Source organism: Phocoena sinus, chromosome 1 (genome assembly GCF_008692025.1).
Source record: "Phocoena sinus isolate mPhoSin1 chromosome 1, mPhoSin1.pri, whole genome shotgun sequence".
NCBI lineage: Eukaryota > Metazoa > Chordata > Mammalia > Artiodactyla > Phocoenidae > Phocoena > Phocoena sinus.
Window position 1 is genome coordinate 82455021 of NC_045763.1, and position 25235 is coordinate 82480255.

Consider the following 25235-nt stretch of genomic DNA (forward strand, 5'->3'; position numbering starts at 1 on the left):
GTTGGCTCTCCTACCTCAGAGGCAGAGCCCTGACTCCTGGCTGGAGCACCAAGAGCCTTTCATCCACACAGCTCAGAATAAAAGGGAGAAAAAGTAGGGAGAATTAGTAGAAGTATGAGTAAAGAAAGAAGGAAAGGAGGAAAGGAAGGAAGGAAGAAAGAAGCAAAGAAGGAAAGAAAGGAGGGAGGGAGGGAGGGAGGGAGGAAGGAAGGAAGGAGGGAAAGAAGGAAAAAAGACAGAAAGAAAGATGATACAGTAAAAATAAAATAAAGTATAATATAGTTATTGAATTAAAAAATATTTAGAAAAAAAAAAAAAAGGGACGGATAGAACCTTAGGACAAATGTTGGAAGCAAAGCTATACAGAGAAAATCTTACACAGAAGCATACCCATACACCTTCACAAAAAGAGGTAAAGGGGGAAAAATCATAAATCCTGCTCCCTGAGACCACCTCCTCAATTTGGGGTGATTCGTTGTCTAAAGGAGGGAAGGAAGGAAGGAAAGAAAGAAAGAACGAAGGTAAAGTATAATAAAGTTATTACAATTAAACTTAATTATTAAGAAAAAGAATTTTTTAAAAAAAGTCATGGACGGATAGAGCCCTAGGACAAATGGTGGAAGCAAGAGTATACAGACAGGATCTCACACAGAAGCATACACGTACACATTCACAAAAAGAGGAAAAGGGAAAAAAACCATAGATCTCGCTCCTAAATTCCACCTCTTCAATTTGGGATCATTCCTTGTCTATTCAGGTATTCCACAGATGCAGGGTATATCAAGTTGATTGTGGAGCTTTAATCCGCTGCTTCTGTGGCTGCTGGGAGAGATTTCCCTTTCTCTTCTTTGTTCTCACAGCTCACAGGAGCTCAGCTTTGGATTTGGCCCTGCCTCTGCGTGCAGGTCGCTGGAGGGCGTCTGTTTTTTCGCTCAGACAGGACGGGGCTAAAGGAGCCGCCGATCCGGGGCCTCCGGCTCACTCAGGCCGGGGGTTGGGGGATGGGGGTAGGAGGGGCACTACGTGCGGGGCGGGCCTGCGGCTGCAGAGGCAGCGTGACGTTGCGGCAGAGGCCGGCGTGATGTTGCACCAGCCTGAGACCCGCCGTGCGCACTCCCGGGGAAGTTGTCCCTGGATCCCGGGAACCTGGCAGTGGCGGGCTGCACAGGCTCCGCGGAAGAGGGGTGTGGAGAGTGACCTGTGCTCGCACACAGGCCCCTTGGTGGCGGCAGCAGCAGCCTTAGCGTCTCCCGCCCGTCTCTGGGGTCCGCGGTTTTAGCCGCGGCTCGCGCCCGTCTCTGGGGTTTGCGCTTTCAGCCGCGGCTCGTGCCCGTCTCGGGGGCTCGCGCCCTCAGCCGCGGCTCGCGCCCGTCTCTGGGGTTCGCGCTTTTAGCCGCGGCTCGCGCCCGTCTCTGGAGTTCCTTTAAGCAGCGCTCTTAAACCCCTCTCCTCGCGCACCAGGAAACAAAGAGGGAAGAAAAAGTCTCTTGCCTCTTCGGCCGGTGCAGGCTTTTCCCCGAACTCCCTCCCGGCTAGTCGTGGTGCACTAACCCCTTCAGGCTATGTTCAAGCCGCCAACCCCAGTCCTCTCCCTGAGCTCCGTCCAAAACCAAAACCCGAGCCTCAGCTCGCAGCCCCGCCCGCCCCGGCGGGTGAGCAGACAAGCCACTCGGGCTGGTGAGTGCCGGTCAGCACCGATCGTCTGTGCAGGAATCTCCCCGCTTTGCCCTCCGCACCCGTCGCTGTGCACTACTCCGCGGTCCCGAAACTCCCCCCTCTGCCTCCCGCAGTCTCCGCCCGCGGAGGGGCTTCCTAGTGTGTGGAAACCCTTCCTCCTTCACAGCTCCCTCCCACTGGTGCAGGTGCCGTCCCTATTCTTTTGTCTCTGTTTTTTCTTTTGCCCTACCCAGTTACGTGGGGAGTCTCCTGCCCCCTGGGAGGTCTGAGGTCCTCTGCCGGCCTTCAGCAGGAGCTCTGTAGGAGTTGCTCCACGCGCGGATGCATTCCTGGTGTATCCGTGGGGAGGAAGGCGATCTCCGCGTCTTACTCCTCCGCCATCTTCAAGGTCCCCCTCCGACCAGGTATTAGGTTTTTTTCCTTCTATATATCTTTACTTGAACATATTTAGTTTATAAGCTGACTCTAAGTTCTCAACATGCCTATTTTTAGAAAACTGTTTCAACCATTTAAAGAAAATTTATTTATTTGGCTTTGTCGGGTCTTAGTTGGGGCATTCGGAATCTTTCATTGCAGCGCTCAGGCTCTTTGTTGCAGCACACGGCCTCTCTCTAGTTGCGGTGCAAGGGTTTACTTGCCCTGCCCGTGGGATCTTAGTTCCCTGACCAGGGATTGAACCTGCGTCCCCTGCATTGGAAGGCGGATTCTTAACCACTGGCCCACCAAAGTCCCTATTTCAACCATTTTTAAGTGTACAATTTGGCAGCATCAAATCCATGCAGTGTTGTGCAACCATCACCACTATCCATTTCCAGAACTTTTTCATCATCCCAAACATAAGCTCTGTATCCATTAAACAATAACTTCCCTTTCTCCTACACCACTATCCCATGGTTAATGTCTACGTGTTAGACATGTACAGAAGTACAGAAATACTTGTGTTGATATATCTGTCTATAAATTTGCTATTCTAGGTACTTCAAATCAGTGGAATCACACTCTATGTCTGGTGTATTTCACTTAGCATTTTTCAAGGTTCATCCATGTTGTAGCATGTATCAGAATTTCATTCCAGGGAATTCCCTGGCAGTCCAGTGGTTAGGACTCAGTGCTTTCACTGCTGGGGCCCAGGTTCAGTCCCTGATGGGGGAACTAAGGTCCCACAAGCCGCATGGCGCGGCCAAAAAAAAAAGAAGAATTTCACTTCTTTTTATACTTGAATAATATTCCATTGTAGGTATATACCACATTTTATTTACCCAATCATCTGTTGATGGTCATTTGTTGTTTCCACCTTCTGGCTATTGTGAATAATGCTATTATGAACATTGTTGCACAAATATCTGAGTCCCTGTTTTCTTTTGAGTATGTATCTAGAAGTGGCATTGCTGGATCACATGGTAAGTCTATGGTTACCTTTTCTGAGGAACTGCAAAAACTTTTCCACAATGGCTGCACCATTTTACTTTCCCTGCAGCTATGGACAAGGGTTCCAATTTTCCCATATCCTTACCAACACTTGTTAGTGTGTGTATGTGTGTGTCTTAATAGCCATTCTAATAAGTGTGAAGAGGCACCTCACTGTGGTTCAGGTTTTACTTTTCTCACCAGCTACTAGAAACAAATTTGATATCCATCTTCAATAGATGTACATATTTTTAGTTTTAGCCCTAGTGGCTTTTTGGTTTTTGACTCACTTCTAAATATATACCAGAGATTCTCAACCAGGGGTGATTTTCATTCCAGTCCTCCCTACTTTTGGCAGCTAGAGACACAACTAACTGAAAGAGAGGGTGCTACTGGCATTTAGTGGGTAGAGCTCAGGAATGATGATAAACATCCTACAATGTACAGGACAGCCACTTGCAACAACTTGGCCCCAACTGTCAATAATGCCAAGGTAGGAAACCCTGGATTATAAATTACATTTTATACAATTGCATATATAATATATATATATACAATGAACTACTGCTTCTGAATTAAATGATTATTAACATTGTGATGATGCAGAAGGCATAACTTTCTTTTTATAATTACCTACGTATATTCAAATTATATATTTAAATATATTTATTGAATTAGTTGCTAGTTAATTTAATAACCTAAAACACAATGTGAGATGAAAATATTGCCATTACTATTTTCAAAAAATTACCATGTTACTGAAGGAAATAACAAATCCAGGTATTAGGCCTTTCATTAAACTGAAAAATATATACTAGGCTCTCTGTCTGGCACTAGTTTACATAGGTGGAACAGGTGGATATGGTCCCTGTACCCACGGAGCACAAGCCTTACTCATGAATATCTGATGTTAGGCCACACATTTTTAAACAGTTTTTTTTTTTGATGCCTATCCCCTTTTAAGTTGAATAGTTTAAGGAAACAGAAATTCTTATAAAATGGAAAACTTTAATTGTTTAAAGCAAAGGCACAAGTAAACATTTCAGGTTATCATACAATGTTACAATAAGAAATTCCAACAGTAAAATGAAATACATTATAATTTTGCATCTCTATAGTATATCTAATGTATTATTCTATCCTCTCTTTGGAGTGAAAAGAAGGGGTAGGTAGATCAATGGATTGATGTAAAAAGTTGGATTATAAATAGCATTCACTCCATTTTTAATCAGAAAATTTAATCTCAGTAGAATGAATTAAATTAAAATTAATTTTAAAAACTTACTGTTTCATTAACGACAGAGCAGCAATAATTTTCAGGCTAAAGCTCATTGTTTTCACAAAGTAAATCACTGATTTCATGAAATGTTAGCTGTTGACACTTGGTACTTACACAAAAATCAAGCTGGTCATAAAAGGGCTTTACTAACACACGATTCATACACTCATTTTACTTTAAATCTGAAAATTATAGTGCACTATGTAAAGATAAAGAAGAACGAGGAACCAAATCATTTCTTATGATGTCAGAAATAAAATACTTTAAAAGGTCTAGACCTTGTTTTCAATCAAAGGCACTATCTGGAGAGTAACAAGCTGCATTACATTCCAGAGCTAAGAAAAAGTTGTTTTTTCCTTCCCCAAATAGCCAACCAGTTAGTTAGGACTTGATGTCTCAATTAGTCATCAAACATTGAATGCTTAATATTGATCAATAAAAAGGGTAGAAATTGTGTAAAGTTACATCTTTGACTTATTTTTCCAGGAAGAAAAAATTTACCACTAATTTTTTAAAAGGCTGTTGAAATATTTTCTTGATCTTTAAGGCCTCTGTTTCATCACCTCAACGCAATTTCCATTTTATTCAGGTGACCTGTAGCCTCTCTCAGCATTTCAACCCAGGATGGCAATGACACCAGAGAGTAACTATCCCAAGGGAGTAAGTTATCCTATTACATCCTAGAGGCCAGGAAGATTTTAAACCCTTCTAAGGAGTATTTGAATCAAAGATCTTGAATGAGAAGATTGTCGTTTCTAGTTTTTCATTATCCAAATTACAAGAGTCTCAACAGAGTAAGGTTTACTTACCATGATTCTTTTAACAACTCATTCCTAACCAGAAACAGTACTTAGGAAATTCTTTAAGAATATCTTTCAAAGTTTAGAATTGAAACATGGTTCTAGAAAGATGTTCTTACTTTTAAAGTCAAATTATAACACTGACTCAGTGAAGCATAAAGCATAAACCTAAAGGTCAATCAATGATGCATGCTTTCAAGAACAGTGCTAGGATTCTGGTATTCTTTCCTTTCTTTCTCCATTTCCAAAGGCACAGATACCCTTCCAAATTTGTCTATGGCTTCGAAGACTTTGTAATCTAAAATAGCTGGCACACTCTCCATGTTGAATAGTTATAAGTACAGGATCCACCAGGAAATTTTAGGTTTCCAAACCATTAGCTCAACAGCAAAAGCAAATGGTTCAGTCTTCTACTTGAGACAAACTGAAGAGGTAAACCTACATTTTAGAGTATCTAAATTAAGGTCTGCAAACTTTCTCTAAAGGGACAGATAATAGATATTTTAAGCTACTCAACTTTGCTACTGTGGCACAAAAGCAGCCACAGACAAAATGCAAGTGAATAAGCATGGGTATGCGCCAATAAAACTTAGACACTGAAATTTGAATGTCATGATTTTCATGTGACACAAAATATTATTATTTTGATTTTTTCCTCAACTCTTTAAAAAGGTAAAAATCATTCTTAGCTTGTGGGTCACGTGAAAACAGGATGTTGGCTGGAACTGGCTCATGGGCTGGATCATTCGGATTTCTTGATGTGGGGGGTCAAAGCAATCATGTGGCCATGAATCACCTCATTTCACTTGGGCATCAACAGCCTCTAGACTGATAGCAATGAACCCCAAGAGAGAATCTCAAAGGCACCAGTCAGACAATTCTAGGAGTAGTATCTATGTTCATGAGCTGCGTAAAGCTTATGAGTGTTGATACTTGCATATCTATACATATAGATACATATCTATATAATATATTCAGGAAACAATTTAAATCAAACTTATTTAAATCACATTAACTGTCAGAAAAGCAGGGAATTGAGAAATTCATTAGCTGAGCCTTTTCAAATGCTTTGGTGTCAGAGCAATTTGGATTAAAATCTTGGCTCTGATCACTTACTAACTTGTGACCACAGGTAAATTACTTAACCACTAGAATTTAGCCTGGAGCTATGGAGACAATAGGCATGTTTTCAATCTTGTTTCTCAAGCAAAACGGCTATAAAGGGTTTGCTGGGAAACTCTGGTCTACAATGCACCATAAGCCTTAACTCCTTGGTTTAGACAGAAAACTATTTTTGTCTCTTCTGTTCCATTGTGTCATGTAATTTTTTTTTTCTCTGCATGCAACATATCGTGCAAAACTGTACCTCCATATTTATTGAATTCTACCTTCCTCTTATTCTTGAAGGTTATTTTTTTTTTTCCGTAGGCTGCTGTTGAAAATGAGAGTAGAAAGCATCCAGTCAACACATTTTTGTAGTCTTTCCATAGTACAGGTGTAGTTTGGGTGTTTCCTCTAATTTATCAATGAGAGGCATTCAGTTTTCTAGGGAAAAAAAGTCTAGATAATAAAGAATTGGTAGGAAAGGATTCTTATGGCTTGCTTTATCTATAGATTAGTAACTAGAGAATCTGAAGATAATGTTCATAGATTATTTGCAGATACAATTGCTGTGTATTGTGGACCTCAGTCCATTGATTAAATTATATTAAGTAGAATATTAGCACTAAGTAATGTGTGCTATTACCTCTCTAATCATGAAAAATTTATTAGTTACATACATATGAAGTAAAAGATTTCATCAATAGTGTCTTTGAACAAGCATCAGTTATGAATCTGCTAGTGTTGCATGCTAAGCAAAATTCTAAAGCTATTAAAATATTAGTGTTTGGTTTTATTTTCAATTTTCTTTTAACCTTTTACAGAGGTCCTTTTATAATGCTGAAGGCAGTCATCTTGCAACAGATACATTCTCCACATAAAATGTTCAATGTTGCATGGTGCAGATTTATAAATATGTACAAAAACCCACTATATTTGTAGTTAACTTACTACTCTGACTGGTAGGCAACATACAGAAGCATCAGGTGCACATAAAAATCTGAAATTAAAACAAAATTTAGAATTCTCAAGACAGATAACCATTAATTTGTGTTTATAAAATTATGTGAAAAAAAGGCTTTGCGTTTGGGAATTTTCAATGACCCATTAATAAAGCAATAATTTTAGTTGAAAAAAAAAATTCCCCAAACACAAAAAAACCAAGATAAATCAGATGTAAATCAGTCTTGGTCAAATGTGTGTAGACAGCCACCCTGAAAACAAACTGATAAACATAAATATACAATTTGTTCACTGAGCATAAAATATTGCACAAGAACAGTTTTGTCTGAAGAAAATTCAATTTTCCACAGTTCTGAACTTCAAAATGGTTCCCACATATAGATATAATTGCATTTTCTAAACAAGAAACATTAATATTTAGTAATACTGCTAGAACCTTATTTTTCCCATTAACCATATTCCACTCTACTTTATAGCAATGGTAAGTCAGTGGTGAAGATTTGGCAAAGATAAAAAGGCAGTTAAGATTGTAAAATATATATATTTATATATATATACATATGAAACAGATGTGTTCCAAAAACCCTTAGTCATGATAACTGATCCCTTAAAAAAATCCACAGTCTAGGTCACAGTGATGGTCAGACAGTGGTTGAGTACGACTCGCTTCTCAGGGGCCGCTCCTTTTGAACCACTTCACTGCTCTCTCTGGTCTTCAGCGCACTGTCTTCTGCTTCGCTTTCACTACCATCTGCCACAGTAGGGTCCAAAGACATCAGGCCAGATTTTCTGCGCAAAGGAAAACCAATGCCACTTTCCTGTAAGGAATTACCTATGAACTCTTCATCAGAGGAATGGAATGATTCATCATCTCCTATTAAATGGCTGACGATGTGGATTCCATCAAAAGGGGGTTGGCCGGAGAAGCCCCTCTGGCCTTTTAGGCACCTGAGCTGTTGAAACAAAATCCAAGTTAATATACTCAACTTGGGGAAATATACGCACTCCAAGAAAGCAAACATTTCATGTTTAAGTAAGAAGATACCCTGATCTTTTTCCATTTATGGATATAAATAGTAACTACCAATTTTTTAGTGACTCTCACCTGTTATGCAATGAGCAGATAACTTATTTTAATTGAATCACCACAACAGTCCTGTGTGGTTGATTTTATTATCTTCATTTTAGACATTAGGAAATAGAGACTCAAGTAGTGTAGCTTGCTGAGGACACATAGCTAATACCCAAGTTTAGATTCAAACGGAACCTTTGTTATACTAGAGATAACATGAACTCCATGTGCCCATCACTTAATTTCAACATCTAACACATCATGGACAATCTTGTTACAATATGCCTCTCTTGTTCCTGGATTATTTTGAGGTAAATCCCAGCCATCCTATCAGTTCACCTGCAAATATTTCAATGTACATCTGTAGAAGATATGGACTTAATAAAGACAATACTCTGAACTATCACACACACTGTCTTAGAGCATGTCTCCATAATTTTGTGAATGATGATAATGGTTTACAAATCAATAAAATTTGCTAGGAGTCTCCATCCTGTTACAATATCCTAAAGACCACCATACCACTATCACTCAATTAGGGCAGAAATGCTTCTTCCCACTATTGATATGTCCTTCTGTGTAGAGGGAAGGCCAGGGATGTATAGCATTTTTGCCTTCTCTCCCCTATTCCTCCCAGGGAGAAGGAGTGACTTCTTTCACCAGGGTTAGGGAAGAGGAATGGCACATATTGCTCAGCTCTTTTCCCTCTCTTTCCATCTTTGGGAACCAGGTTCTGTTTCTCTATCCCTGGAATTTTATAGGGCCATACCCTTGTGTGGGAAGGGCTATGCAGATCAAATGCCACCTATTACTCGGGGTGGGGGGGCAAGTCTGACAAATTCTAGAGTTCAGTATTGAAAAACCCATTGTTGCACACATCAAAACTACATTCTCCCAAACCAGTTTTATCAGTATTAAGGGTGATTTCTTTTCATCATCTGCCACTTCTTTGCCTAAATTCCCACAAATTCCCAAACCCACCACCATAGATACTACCACATCCACTATCATATAATTAAGACATCAGCTTCTCCTCAAGGGCTTATGTTTTAAATATAAAATTTAATTTTGATATCACCTGTTTAATTTCTCTCATACACCATGAATTTTCTCCTACGATAAAGTAGAAGAGTTAAAAAAAAAATCCAAAACAATAAAAACCATTAACTATCAAAATCTACCTTTATTATCAAGAATTTGCTAAAAATATACTCCATGTCTCTTGTCCTTATCATTACTATCAACCTGCAATTTTGTTTCTCCAGGACAAATTCCTGGTCACTATCTTTCGAATCTTGAGATAAAGACAATGTGAAATATTCAGGAAATATTACATACACTTTCAAAACTAACGGTTCTGAGAGTAAAGACATTACAGCTTTGCCATAACACCTCCTAGCTTTCCTGATAGACTTCCAGGAAGAAGTGAAGAAACGCTAGTACTTCCCTGTTGGTACGTGACAATGGGAAACAAGAGGGATGCTAGGACTCAACACAATGATGTCTGCCTCAGGTAAACCTTCAGCCACTAGGAAATTCCTGTGCCCTAGGCTAAGAGAACATCATAGTGAGGTACAATGTAACTTAAGTAAAACCTTCCTCTTTGGCATAGCAGAAGGGATACAAACTTGGATATAAACTTGGAGTTGAATCTTTAGGGAAAGGGCACAGAGCACCACAAAGACCTCTCTGTGGTTGTGATACACACTGCATTACTACAACTGCCACACTCTGATGCAACATCCTATCACCATATTGCAACACATGATTTAAAGCTCCAAGTGTAAAATTAAGTCAGTTGATTTCTTCCTTTTTCTTGTCCCCAAACCCTTTTTGAAGAAATAATATAGAGCACGTGTCTTCCTTCTTCCTGGCTATAAAGGAGGAGTATGGCAGAGGAACCACAACTTCCCAATTGTTTGGAAAGCTACAGCTTTTCTTTGCTCTACCAAAATTTATTGCAATTAAAACATTGTACCCTCATAACAAATGTAATAATCGACCTCAAATATTATATAAAGTGGATTACAGATTGAAGGGTCATTTATTCAATGTCAAAGGAGATGCAATTATTGCTTCTTTGAGAACTGCTAATGTAGAACAGCGAAGACATCGAGAAATTTTTTGGTGGAAAGAAGAAAACTGTGAAGGTAAGGGACGGTAAAACTGAAGCTATATCCTAGTTATCCCCTGGACCTAGGAGTGTGCATACTGGTTCTGAAAGGGAAGAGGCCTGTGGTAGGCCCTGAAGGTAGACATCTGGGCAAGGAATTCCAGGGTACTGAGTACGTAGAGTATGGTCTCAGAGGGGTTAGACTTCAGGTGCGATGTCCTCTGGGAGGGCATCCTGTGAAAAGGGGTTTGGCTGGGAGAGGACCAGAGCTGGGCCCTCTAAAGTGCTGTCTTGGTTGCCTGCATCTAAGAGCTGTACTGCTTACCCTTATTACTAGACTCTTGGGAACTAATTATATTTAAACAACAACAGAGACTTCCCTGGTGGTCCAGTGGTTAAGACGCTGTGCTTCCACTGCAGGGGGCATGGGTTTGATCCCTGGTTGGGGGGGAACTAGGATCCCGCATGCCGCATGGTGTGGCCAAATAAAAAGAAAGAAAGAAAAAAGAAAGAAAACAACAACAACAAAAAGCAGACAAGTAACCTTAACCCAACCCCCCTAGAAAAACTTTCAGGGATATTACCAATAACAAACTTAGATTAACATATCTCAAAACATGGCCCACTGATCATTAGCATTAGGATAACCAAGTATGCCTATTAAAAATGTAGAATCGCTCCCCAGATTTAAGGATCCCAAATATGGGGAGTAAAACCCCAGAAACTATATTTTTTACAAGCATCTCAGGAGACTTTGATGTATTCAGAGAATCACTGTGGCAGATCCTATGTTCAAACCAAATGGGGCTGACTCAAGAAAGGAGTTGATTTATTTGAAATACAACTATCAATTATGCAGGACAAAAGTGCTCCTGAACTATGAACATCTACCTGTTTGTGCCTGGTATACACAAATGGACACCATCTTTCAGCAGTACAACCAAGCTGTTCTGGGCCAATTCTACTACCTGGTGGTTGAAACAAGGAGCGGTCTGTTGAAACCTCTTTTCCTGAAACTTTCTTCTGGTCTAAGGGTAGAGTCTACAAATGTGTATGTTCAAAAAAGCTGAGTAATTTTGATGTACATCCTAGGATAAGGACCACTCTTTAGGCAATGTTTTTTTGTTTGGTTTTGTTTGACATCTTTTTTGGGTCAATCACAGGATAAAGAATCTGACAAAAGCTACTGCCTTTTGTCTTGAAAAGTATACATACATACTAGATGGAGCATACCCTTTTGAGGCTCACTGTCTTTCTAATTTTAGGTTAAAGACTATAGGAATATCTTCATGACACTGGGAACAGCAATGACAAAAACTTCAATTGTGAAATACACTCATATCGTGGAAAAGAAAAAAATGTATTATTTTTCTGGGTGAAATTAGACATAGGTTTTTAAAGTCAATGAATGTGCCTAGAAGTACTTTTGAGATTCACCAAGGAAAAAGAGGCACCAGGAGTCTCTGAATTGTATGTAAAGGGATTCAGGAATCTCTGGATTCCCCAAAGAAGAATATCAGCAGGACCATCCTACAATGATGGTCATAGTCAATGAATCCTACCCAGGCATTCAGAACTTCCTGTCAGATTTTTAAGTTCTTTAGTCTTTTTTATTTTTTTTATTTTTGGCTGCGTTGGGTCTTCGTTGCTGCGCGCCGGCTTTCTCTAGCTGTGGTGAGCAGGGGCTACTCTTCATTGTGGTGCGCGGGCTTCTCATTTCAGTGGCTTCCCTTGTTGCGGAGCATGGGCTCCAGGCATGTGGGCTCAGTAGTTGTGGCCCATGGGCTCTAGAGCACAGGCTCAGTAGTCGTGGCACACGGGCTTAGTTGCTCCGCGGCATGTGGGATCTTCCGGGGCCAGGGCTCGAACCCGTGTACCCTGCATTGGCAGGCAGATTCTTAACCACTGTGCCACCAAGGAAGTCCTTAAGTTCTTTAGTCTTAAAGTTTGAGTAGAGAGTAAAGTATTATCAGACATTTGAGGAAAGCATCTAAGAGAAACCAGAAAAAAAGAAACTAGAAGTTAACAGACTATCCGTGGAGAAGAAAACTTGATGCTGCATCCATGTAAAAAAAAAAAAAAAAGTGATATTCTAAAAAAGGGTCTTAGACATAAATTTCTCTGACCTGAAAGACATGTGCTTTGAAATTGAAAAAGCTGTCAAGTGCCCAGGACAATGGATGAAAGTAGACCTATACTACAGTACATCACAATGAAATTTCAGGACACTGGGAACAAAGAAAAGATAAAGTAGCCAGCCCAAAACAACAAGTTTTACATAAAAGATTAAGAATCAGAATGGTATCAGACAATTACAGCAATGCCTTCAAAATTCTGAGAAAAACATTTCTAACCTATATTTTTAAAAGTTGTAATTACCTTAAAATTTTTTTTTATACCCATACAAACTATCAATTAAATGTGAGGCTAAAAAATGAGTTAAAAGCTTAAAGGACTTGAACCGGAATCAGATAAATCCTTTTTATAGTTTATATTCCATCGTTTTTCTCCCCCTCCCCCACACCGAAAGGTAGGTGATATGCTCCACCAAAATGAAGTACACCAAGAAAGACATCCTTTTGTTTTTGATCCAGGAAAAAGGAAGTCTAATACAAAAGTGAGGCAAAAGGAATTCCTAGAATAATAAAAAAAGCTCCCAAGATGACATCTGTGCAGGAGGCCTCCAGGCAGTCAGACCTCTTTGAAGAAGAACAGCAGGCCAGAGGAAAGATTTCTTCAAGAAGGTGAAATTAGTAGTACACGTAAATTGTTCGAAAAGAAAAGATTAACACATAACAGGAGATTTACACTGTATTAGAGGAGAGTTACGCATAAGAGACCACACCAAGAAAATGAAAAAACTAAGACAATCATTTGAATAAATGTACGCAGATAAAATGATCACAATAAGACACTATTTCCATACAATTGAATGCTATTTGGCAATAAAAAGGAATGAAGTAGTGATATATGAACGAACCTCAAAAACATTAAGCTGAGTCAAAGAAGCCAAATATAAAAGACGACATATTGCATGATTCCATTTATATGAAATGTCCAGAACAGGCAAGTCTACAGAGACAGAAAGTAGATTAGTGGCTGCCTGCGACTAGGGAAGTGGGGGGAGGACAAAGGGAATGGCTGAAAATGGACATGAGGTTTCTTTCTGGGGTGATAGAAATATTCCAAAATTAGATTGTGGTTATGGTCACACAACTCTATAAATATACTAAGAGCTACTGAATTTTTCACTTAAAATGGAAGAACTTTATGATATGTAAATTATATCTCAATAAACCTGCTTAAAATAACTAGAGCCAGAAAAACAAACTCTCCCCAAAACATTATTTTTCAAACTTCCCTGATAAGACCATCTTGGAAATTTGTTAAAAATAAGATTTTCCAGGCCTGTCTTTGGTCTACACTCTAGAGGAGAGGCCTCTAGGGAAACAACTCAGGAGCTTTAACACACACACACACACACACACACACACATGAAATGTACCTTTCTTAGGAGTGGACCCCTTCCAAATCTTTGAGTAGGGTCCTGGTTTCTCTCCAAATGACTGAGCCTGTACCAGTAATTCTTTCTGGTTAGAAAATATCGCATGGTGTCACACACATTGGAAAGGTCCCATTAAAGAGATGAAGCGTGTACTAAAAGTATGGAGGCAAGAGAGAGGTCTGAAGAACTGTTAAACAGTTTAATATTAGGCTGCTAGGGGTGTTGGGCAGTGCAAATTGCTAAGTCAAAGAAGTCAATCTGAAAAGGCTAAATACTGTATGATTTCACCCATATAACATTTTGGAAAAGGCAAAATGATGGAGACAGTAAGTAGACCAGTGGTTGCTAGAGGTTCAAAGAGAGAGAAGGAAGAATAAATAGGTAGAGCACAAGAGATTGTTTGGCAGTGCAACGCTTCTGTATGATACTGTAATGGTAGATACAAGTCATCATACATTTGTAAAAACCCACAGAACGTATTGTACAACACAAAGAGTGCATCCTAAAGTAAATAAGGACTTTGGTTAATAATATATCATATATTAGCTTATGTATGACACTAACACAAGATGTGCATAGGGGAAACTGTGGAAAGGCATTGAGGGGGTGTACCTGTGCATTTTCTGATCAATTTTTCTGTAAGCCTAAGACTGTTCCCCAGAATAAATCTATCAATTAAAAAAAATGAGATGTTCTGTGGTATTCTTCTATGACCACAATGCTATAATATCAAAACTGCTTGAGAAAATTTTGAGAGTATGTTTGTTTCAAGGTAATGTTTAGGCTCATGTTCTTTAACAAGATAAAACACAGTAAAAAGCACACAGATTTTAAGTGTACAGGCTGATAAACTTTTACTTATGTATATGCCCATGTAACTACCATCTGGATCAAGATACAGAATGCTTCCAACACCCCAGGAGGCTTCCTTGTATCCCTTCTTCTCTGAGTGATAACCCTACATTCCCTCAAAGGCAGCCACTACTCTGACATCTATCACCATAAAATAGTATTGCCTGTTCTCAGACTTAATATAAAGAAACATGTGGTATGTACTCATTTGTGTCTGGCCCGTTACTCGACATTATGTTTGTGAGATTCATCTATGTTGGCATGTATAGCAGCTGTTCACTCTTTTTCAGTGCCACGTTGTATTCCACTATGTGAACATATCAAAATTTAACTATCCATTATAATGTTAAAGGCTTTCTGGGTTGTCTCCAGCCTACTGCATATAAGGCTGCTAGAAACATTCTTAAATATTTTTTTTTGGTGAATATAAGCACTCATTTCTCTTGAATATAATTGCTGGGTCATTGTGTTAAGCTCTAGTAAACTGCCAAGCCATTTTCCAAAGTGCTGTAACATAAGCTCTTTAATTTTTGCAAGAAAACTTTTGCCTTACCTTCTGCCAGGTTGGTCATTAAAGCAAATTAATGGTCCCTTAACGGATCATACTGATTAAATTCATTCCAGGTTCTTATTAGAAAATACAACACTGAATTTTCAGCTATCCAATCACATTAGCGAAGACATGGAATGTAAACTGGTGGTAGAAGTGTAAATCGGTAGAAGCACTTTTGAACATGGTTTGGCAGTATTTACTAAAGTTGACCATCTATCTACATACCCTACACCTAAAATAATCACAGGTTACAGTTTGCTTGGGACAAACTATTTTCATTCTCAAAAGTAGCCTGGTTTCAACGATAAATAATAAGTCACCCAGCAATTCCAATCTTAAGTATATGAACAATAGAAATAAGTATAATACACTAAAAAAATTTATAACAGGGTTCATAGCAATTTTATTCATAATAACCCCAAATGGAAATAACAGTAGAATGAGTAAATAAGTTATGGTATAGTCATATAATTGACACAATAGAGTAACAAAAATGAATGAACAATTACTGCTACATGGAACAACATAAATCTCACAGTACTGAGCAAAGGAAGCCAAACACAAAATAATTCATTCTGTATGATTTCATTAGTATAAGGTTAAAAACTAGGCAGTGAGTGGAAGAGTGACAAGGAGACGTTTGAAATGCTGGCAAGGTTCTAGTTCTTGACCTTGGTGGAAGGTTAAATGGGCATGTTCATTTTTGTGATAATTCATCAAGCTGGACACTTAGGATTTATGCATTTTTCTGTATATATCTTACACTTAAATTAAAATGTCTATTATTAAATAAAAGTCCAAGAACTAATTATTTTAACTGTTAGATTGAATCATATGATATTGTCATTTTTGTAAGTGAAAGTCAAGTATCAGCAATTTCATTTGGCTTAATTAACCTAATTTTTGGTTATTTTTGTATTATATGTATTCATGCAAACTGCCTCAAAATCTTTAGGGAACAAGGAGGGGTATAAATCTAAAAACAAACATTATCCACCATGCATATTAAGTTTCTTAGTTTCAATTATTTGTTTAGTTGTATCCCAAGACTAGGTGATCAATAAAGCCTCTCAAATATGCTTCCAAATTTATTTGTAGCTTGACCATTTTGATAATAAATTAGTTACATTCACCAGAACAAAACCCCCAAATAATCCTATAACAAAAAAATCAAAATTGCTTTTATTTTTGAAAGTATATTTTTGTTTTCCAGTATTATTTTGATATTAATACTTTAAAATATTAGCATTTTTACAAACCATTTTTATAACTTTTATAACATTTTAAATAAATCAACAGGCCTAAGTATATTCACACACACCTTAATATTGTAGTGATTCACACACACATGTATATTTGACTTTTTATTATTATTACTATTATTATTATTATTGGCTGTGCTGCACAGGCATGACGGATCTTAGTTCCCTGACCAGGAATCCAACCCTCACCCCGTCTAGTAGAAGCATGGAGTCTTTACCACTGGGCCGCCAGGGAAGTCCCTGAGTTTATATTAATAGATATGTTTTTTCCAAATGATATGATTTAACACTGGAATTAAATATTTAAAATCAGTACTGTCTGGAAAAATATGGAATGGTTGGTTGCTGTACATATATTTTACCTCTTGTTAGCTCCTGATGATGGGGATTATTTCTTAATCATTTTTGTATCCTAGAACTTAGCATTCTGACTTGACCAGAGTAGGCACCTAAGAATGTTGAAGAACTACACTGAAAAGACAGCAGGATTCTTGAAAAAACCCTGGGGTACTGATTATTCATCCTGTCCTTTTAAATGCTGAATGAGAATACTAATAAGCAGACAGATAAAAGTGCTAATATACAAAATCCAAATAATGTACTGTTTCTTACCTGATGTGGATTGCTTCATCATGTTATGCATTAAGAGACAGAGTAAAAAAAAAGTAAAAACATGTAGAATTTATTTAAATAATGCTTAAGACATTCCGATATACTCATTACAACTTAAAAAGTTAACAAAATCTTAACCTCTCACTATCAACAAAGAGTTTGGACTTAAGGATTTCTCTGCATGTATTAAGCAATGCTGACCCAAGAAAGTATTTAGTAATTAGAAAAGGAAAGTGATAAGCTAAGATATTATACAACTTATAAAGAATAAAGCACAAAATGCACTATAGGTAATAAGAAAACAGGAAACTGTCATGTTCATAGTCTGATGAACGTAGGTTTTGACAGGAAACAGCAGAGTTTCTAACTGTATGACAGTAAAAGTACAAACACTAAAAAAGAGTATTAAAAACTATTACAGTTGTTTCACAGAAAAGTTATATTAAAATTTTAAAGCAGGGAAAACCTGCAGGGGTGAATATTCTGAAGCCCCAAGGGACTTCATAATCATTAAGGATATAGAAGTATTTTCTGTAATTTTTCCTTAGTCTACTTCATTCGCTAAACAACTAAAGGTTAAGATAGAAGTTTCTTTTGTAAAACAGAGAAGTGTGATAGTTTTAGAGACATACAGCTTTTAAATATAACTTCTTAAGAAATAATAGGAAAATCTGTCCTAAGAAAACTTGATCATTTGGGCTAGTGACCATGTAAACAGAGGACACAACATGTTCTCTATGTGTTTCCTTTCTTTCTGCACATTATAGAACAGTGATAACTTGAAAAATGTTAGAGTTGATTTTATAGTTGATTTTAAAGAGACACAACAGGTTATTCTTCCTCCATTTTCAACATGTAGAGGTAACAGAATTAATAATGAACCCTTATATTTATATGATGCTTTACAGTTAAAACTGCTTCCATGTATATTATTTCAAGTTAAAAATTTTTCCCAGTGTGTATGCTTGGAGGTTGAATTGTGCAGGCAACTACTACTTTCTGAGATTCAGAAGAATAATAAGAAGGACTGCACTGAGTATTTTGAAAGACAATCAATCCACAACAAAGTGGAAAAAAGTCATCCACACACCAAAAAAACCCCTAACCAAATGAACTTTGATCGCTACTAGACAGGGTTTAAACCATTGAAGTGAGTCATGTGATACCAAGTGAACTGCAAAACAGTTGCAGTAAGTTTCCAAGACTGAGTCATATCAGATTATAAAAGCTCCTATTTGTACATTTGGGTTTGTATAATCAATCTTTGTAAAACACAGAGCTATAGCTTTTAAAGTTAAACGTAACATTTCTATAAGTGATGTATAATATATACATATATATATGGGCAGATGTACATAAAGTCCAATAACATAGATTTGTGTTTCTAAGTTATAAAGGCTTTACTCTTTTTTCCCAAAGTTTAATCAGTTATTTTGTTGGATTCCTTACAGAATAATTTTAATAGTTTTCCTTATTTTCAAAATTTAAAATAAATGTCAATGGGAAATAATACACTACATTTATTCTCAATTAAACACACAACAAAGATTAAAACTAACGATAACGTGCCCGTCTGGGTAGCTCAGCTGGTGCTGGGGACGGAGGTAGGCTCCCACCCTCTGCCCGCGAGCTCGGGCACAGCGGGCAGCCCGCCCGGCCTCCCACGGGCTGAGGGGGCGACACTCCCAGCTTTAGGTCCAGAAGAGAGTGGCATTCAGAACACAGGTCACTCGTTCAGACAACAGAGCCAGTGTAGACCAAGTCCTAAATGTGACAGGGAATGACCTAGGAAACTTTGGGTTTTTGAAGTCAATTCTTAATGTTCTATATTGTTAATATCTTGAAAATTTATTAAATGTTGAAAGCCTTATTACTATTTTCAGATCCTTTCAATAAACAGGCTTGTTTAAAAACAAAAACAAAAACACCCAAAAAACTAGCGATAAACATAGACAACAGCCAAAATTCAGTAATTACCTACAGTAATTAAAAATCAGATTAAGTTTAAAAATTCAAGAATTTTATTGAAATAATATAAAACAGACAATGCTGAAAATGTATTTGGTTTTAATATATGTAAATCATTTTTTAAAAACTGATAAAACACTTAAAATTAAAAAAATATAGATTCTATGTTAAATGTATAAAATGCAATAGTTAAAACTTACATTATTAGAAGCAAAGAAAAAAAGTACATATCCACATTAATAAGTGAAAAAGGAGAAAAGTAAGGTTTGGAACTGAAGAAATTTATACCGTGCATTTGTTACCAGAGAAGGAGAGAGGGGGAAGAAATAAAAGTCATTTACAAAGAACTCTTAATCTTTCTGTAGCACATACTTAGATTTATCCAGTACACTTGGGCAAACAAAATGAAACTGCCATTGCCCTCTTCCTGGCAGCTGACACATCCTGATAAAATTGAAACCATTAACATTATTTAGAAGGTACTCTAATGTCAATGGTGATGAGGTTAGGAATATATGAGGTTCTATGTAAATTTATGACCAATTACAGGAAATAAATCACTTCACACTTGTTTCACTCTGAACTTTTAAAGCTACATCAAAGTACCACGTACATTTCATATGATTTAACCTTTAGCTGGAGCACTGAAAAAAATTCAAACCTTTAGCAAAACATCCTCATAAAAACGAAGCATTTCTTTTCTATCTGGATTGAATTCTTAAGAGGAATTATTCTTCTCTAAAGCTAAACCATGGGTTTTATCAGTCCATCCAATCAACCAAATTTTGAATCATTTATCTGATAAGGGATTAGTGTCTAGAATATATAAAGAATTCTTACAACTCAATTATAAAAAGACTACCCAATTTGAACTGGGCAAAGGGTCTGAGCAGATATTTCTCTAAAGAAGATATAAATGGCCAATAAACATAGGGAAAGACGCTCAATATCATAAACCATCAGGAGAATACAAATCAAAACCAAAATGATATGACATTTACACTTACTAGGATAGCTATAAAAAAAAAGAGAGAATAACAAGTATTGGCAAAGATGTGAAGAAACTAGAACCCTCATAAACAGCCAGCGGGAATATACAATGGTGCAGCTTCTTTGGAAAACAGTATGGCAGTTCCTCAAATGGTTAAGCATAGAGTTACCACATGACCCAGCAATTTCATTACTAAGTATACATTCAAGACAAATGAAAATATGCTCACAAAGAAACCTGTACATAAATGCTTGCAGCAGCATTATTTATAATAGCCCCAAAGTGGGAACAACCCAAATGTCCATCAACTGATGCATAGGTAAATAAATTATGGTATATCCATATGAAGGAATATTATTAGGCAATAAGAAGGAATGAAGTACTGATACATGCTACTATTTACATGGATGAACTTTGAAAACATTATGCTAAGTACCAGAAACCAGTCACAGATGACCACATATTGTATAATTCCATTAAATGAAATGTCCAGAATAGGGAAATCAATAAAGACAGAAAGTAGATTACTGTTTGCCTAGAGCTGGGGGACGGGAACTTGGGGGAAATGAGGAGTGACTGCTAATGGGAATGTGATTAATTTTTGAGTGATAAAAATGTTCTGAAATTTATTGTGGTGATGACTGCACAACTCTGTGAATATATAAAAAACTACTGGATTGCACATTTTAAATGGGTGAACTGTACTGTATGTGAATTAAAGCTCAATAAAGCTGTTATATATATATAAATATATTAAATATCTACATCTATATCTATATTTACATATATATCAGATAGCCATTTTGTGGATATGTTTTCAATGGAGATATTGCCAGACTGAAAAGAAATAATTTTCTATTTAGGAAATGCAGAAATTTTAATTGATTAAAAAAATTCAACAACAATATTAACCTTTAACATCTAGTTTTTTTCTCAACAGAAAAAGAAATGATGGCTACCTTCTACAGTCTCATTTTAAACAGGCAGAAAATATTTGCAATAAAATGTTTAATCCTTTAGACTGAAGTTAAAGGAGATGAATGCATTTATAGTATTTATTTTCTTCAGAAACTAAAACTCCTGATGGAAAAATAATTTTAAATATATACTATATATATATGGCCACACACCCACACTATTTTATCACTGAACACAAAATAAACTTTCAAACAGACAAGGTTAGTATCCCTTTCTTCCTCATTCGGAGGTGCTCACAGGCTGCTTAGTTAAGATTGGGTACTTGCAAACCACATGATCTCACGAATGCTATCTTATGATATCACAGGTTCCTCACACTGACCACAACAACTTAAATCAGACAGGCAGGAAAGGAGCACTGAGTCTTTGACAAGTATTATTGGTATGACATTTTCAGCTGTTCAGCTTGTGGGGAGTGAAAATCTGATTATCTCACGTCCAACTGCATCTGTGAGATATGGTCCATGAAAAGCACATGATTTACTGCACTAAAGACTTCCAACCACAATGTAAAACTTAGTTTTTGTAAATCAGAGAGAGTTAGCTATTCATCTTTTATCGATTTTCCTTTAATCGACACAGTAAATTTATGGAGCACATTTTCAAATGTTCCTAGTTTGAAAAACTGTCAATACTATGTTACTGTTTCTTTTTTTTTTTTTGCGGTACGCGGGCCTCTCACTATTGTGGCCTCTCCCGTTGCAGAGCACAGGCTCCAGATGCGCAGGCTCAGTGGCCATGGCTCATGGGCCCAGCCGCTCTGCGGCACGTGGGATCTTTCCGGACCGGGGCACGAACCCGTATCCCCTGCATTGGCAGGCTGACTCTCAACCACTGTGCCACCAGGGAAGCCCTGTTACTGTTTCTTTTAAAAACTAGCATTTTAAAATTGAATTACGTGATGCAAAAAAAAAAGTTTTTAAAAATGACTGACTATATTTCAAAATCTTAGTGTAGTTGAAGAAACTGGACTAATACTTAAGAATAGAGCACTAAAAAACAAGTGTGAAGTACTGGATAGCTTGGTGAATAATAGCACAAGAATACCTAAATTAGATTGAAAAGATTCAAATTGGCTCTGAAATGCATCATTTGAACCAAGGCCTTAAAAGGAAAATAACTCATAATCAAGGAAGAAGATTGTATTTTATGGATTTCCTCTTGTTTGATTAAGCTTTACCCTCAGCCATCAGATCAATCTCTACAAATGATTTTTTCACTACCACACACTAAAAACAGACTGATCAGGGGAAGGCTCTCTCTGGTTTCAGAGGTGTCCCTCTTTACTGATTTCCCTCCTACTTTTTTAGCTGTTCCTTCCTTACTTGCTCTCTACTTGTCTCCAAACCTTTGCATATGATGGCTTCTCTACCTGAAATATCCTTCTACTTTCCTTTTCCTGGTTATCTTCTATTCTTCCTTCAATACAGAGTTTAGGCAGCCCCACGCCCAGAGGCTTCCTCACGTTTCTGGGCCGTGGTACCATACGGTTCTACCACAGCACTGCCCATACTGACTGACTCTCCCTACCAGTCTGAATTCCTTAACAATTGGGACTATGACTTTTCTACACCTAGCACAGGACTGGGATGGAAAGGACTTTAAAGATCATTTAGTATAACTGTTTTGGGATGTAGAAACTGAGGGAAAGCCTGAGGCATGCCTGGGAGCTAAAAGATGTCCAAATGTTCACTGAATGAATGTATGAAGTAAATTGGCATCCTAAGGTCACACAGTTAATCAGTGGCAGAACTAGGCCTACAATCCAGGATGACAGTTTCTCAACCACCTGCAGTAAGATGGAGAACAAAGACACAAAATTCAGAAACAAAACTAAACTTATCAAATGAAAAAACCCAAAGAACAACAAACAAAATCCGGAAATGCTATTAAGAACCTGATAAATTGCATGGGTATTTATTTTCCCCCTCTTCTCTATTTTATGAATGTGTTTAGCAGTAGTGACATGATAGTGAAGGAGAAAGTAAGAGGTGAAGAGTAGGGATAATCAGCTTTCAAATAAATGAAGGAAATTTAAAAACTGAATACTGAAGTCTTGAAACCTGAGTATAAGAGTAAATTCACTGGATTTCAAAATCATAGCTCATTTTGGTTGCCCCATATCAGGTTGAATGAAATCTTCAAGCACACCTTATTAGTATCATTCTAAATGTCAACAAGTAATACTGTAGTCGTGCTAAAACCTTATTGGTATCATACATATGATTGAAATGGCTTTAGGCATTTATATCTTATTTTCCTCATGTCTTAGATCTATTAAATCATTTCTATTAGATCTTAGATACTATTAGATGGCCTCTTCGTGGGAAGGCTGAAAGCAAGTCTCTTCCACCCCTACTGAATTAAATCTGTTTAAGAACTGCTGTAAGTAACTATAAAAACTATCACTCTAGGCTTTATAGTTAGCTCCATTTCCTTTAAAAAAATGCTTATTATCATCTACCTTTATTTCTCATAACCCAAGTGGTATTTGACATGCAGTTTCCCTTGAAGTGGTTTCTTGTGAGGTATGTTTCCAATCTAATAGTCATAAGAGTAATTGTTGGGACCATTTATTAAGCAATTTACAGATCAGTACAGTTGTCCCTCAGTGTCCAAGGGAGATTGGTTCCAGGACCCTATGGATACCAAAATCCACAGATGCTCAAGTCCCTCATAGAAAATGGTGTCGTATTTGCATATAACCTGTGCACATCCTCCTGTATAATTTAAGTAATCTCTAAATTAGCTATAATACCTAATACAATGTAAATGCTATGTAAATAGTTGTAAATACAATGTAAATACTATGTAAATAGTTGCATGTGTGACAAATTCAAGTTTTGCTTTTTGAAACTTTCTGGAATATTTCTTTTTCGAATATTTTCAATCTGAGGTTGGCGGGATCTGCGGATATGGAACCCGAGGATGGTGAGGGCCGACTATACTAATAAACACTGTTTCACTACCTTACATTTGAAAATCCAGCTATACTCATTTGATGTAAAGTACTATTAGTGCCAGAAAACGCAAAAATGCTCAAAGACTAATGGGTTTGTAAAGAAAAAAAAAGATACTGAAGCTAGCCTTAAAGAGCTCCCACTGGTCAAATTCAGGACAATCTGAACACCATGAGAACTAACTGAATCCATCAGTTTATGGTACTGCGTCAGGACTTTTGAAAGACTCTAAGAAATATAAGGTTGAATAAGACAACTTTTGCCATCAAGGAATGCACAGCTTAGCTTGCCCTGGAGGATCAAGGACAGTATAACAGTAACTAATTAAAATAAATGAAATTAAGTGCTGTGTTTGCTCCCATTTCTGAACTATCAAGTATTATCAGTACCAACCACATAGTCTTTATCAAATTAACTGTTCTGCTTCTTCCCATCAGACTGTAAATTCCTTGAGAGTAAGACTACACTGTACTTCCTATAGTGTCTGGCACAATATCAGAAAAAATTCCACCTGACACAGCTTAATATCCAAGTCTGACTTTACACTTCTAATGGGTTCTGTTCCTTGGCCAGTGTGATAATATCTCTTGAGGATGTTTACTTGGTCCTTAATTCTGAGTACTTGGTCCTTAATTCAGATCTAAAACCCTAGTTCTAGATTGCTTCTGTACTCTCTAAATTGGCTGCTCACCCAGAGTTTATCCTAGAAATCTCATTACAAACCCTTCTAGAGGCATGTCCTACTTCAGTCAATATTCCTAAGAGTCTTCTTTCCTTGGTATCTCATCTTTTCTACGTTCTAATTTCTTTTCCTGCCTTGTTTTCTTTTTTTCTTTAATTTATATTGGAGTATAGTTGATTTACAATGTTGTGTTAGTTTCAGGTGTATAGCAAATTGTTTTATATTTTTAATTTTTCTTTCCTAAGTGATTTCAAAGGTCTCTCCTACCAGACCTTTTTTTTTCATATTCTCATGATTCAACTCCAATTCCTTAATGAAATTACCATTATTAGAAACACATTTTTCATTGACAAATTAAAAAAATCTCTTTTTACCTACAGTAGGAACAGGATACACAGATGCATGTAATTAGGTAGAAAACACTCTTTTTATGAATGTAACATAAAACTAGAAAATGGTC

At 37.2% G+C, this 25235-nt stretch overlaps 1 protein-coding gene across 4 annotated transcripts in view; it reads right to left on the reverse strand.

The window, feature by feature from the left end:
- Window positions 1-4072: 4072 nt before the first annotated feature.
- EVI5 (ecotropic viral integration site 5) overlaps window positions 4073-25235 on the reverse strand; it is a 211682-nt gene continuing 190519 nt past the window's right edge. For all 4 annotated transcript variants that reach the window (XM_032652186.1, XM_032652180.1, XM_032652169.1 and 1 more), the window contains one exon: window positions 4073-8180. In XM_032652186.1, coding sequence (XP_032508077.1) covers window positions 7869-8180 — 312 coding nt within the window. In that variant the 3' untranslated portion in view covers window positions 4073-7868. The remainder of the gene's footprint in view (window positions 8181-25235) is intronic.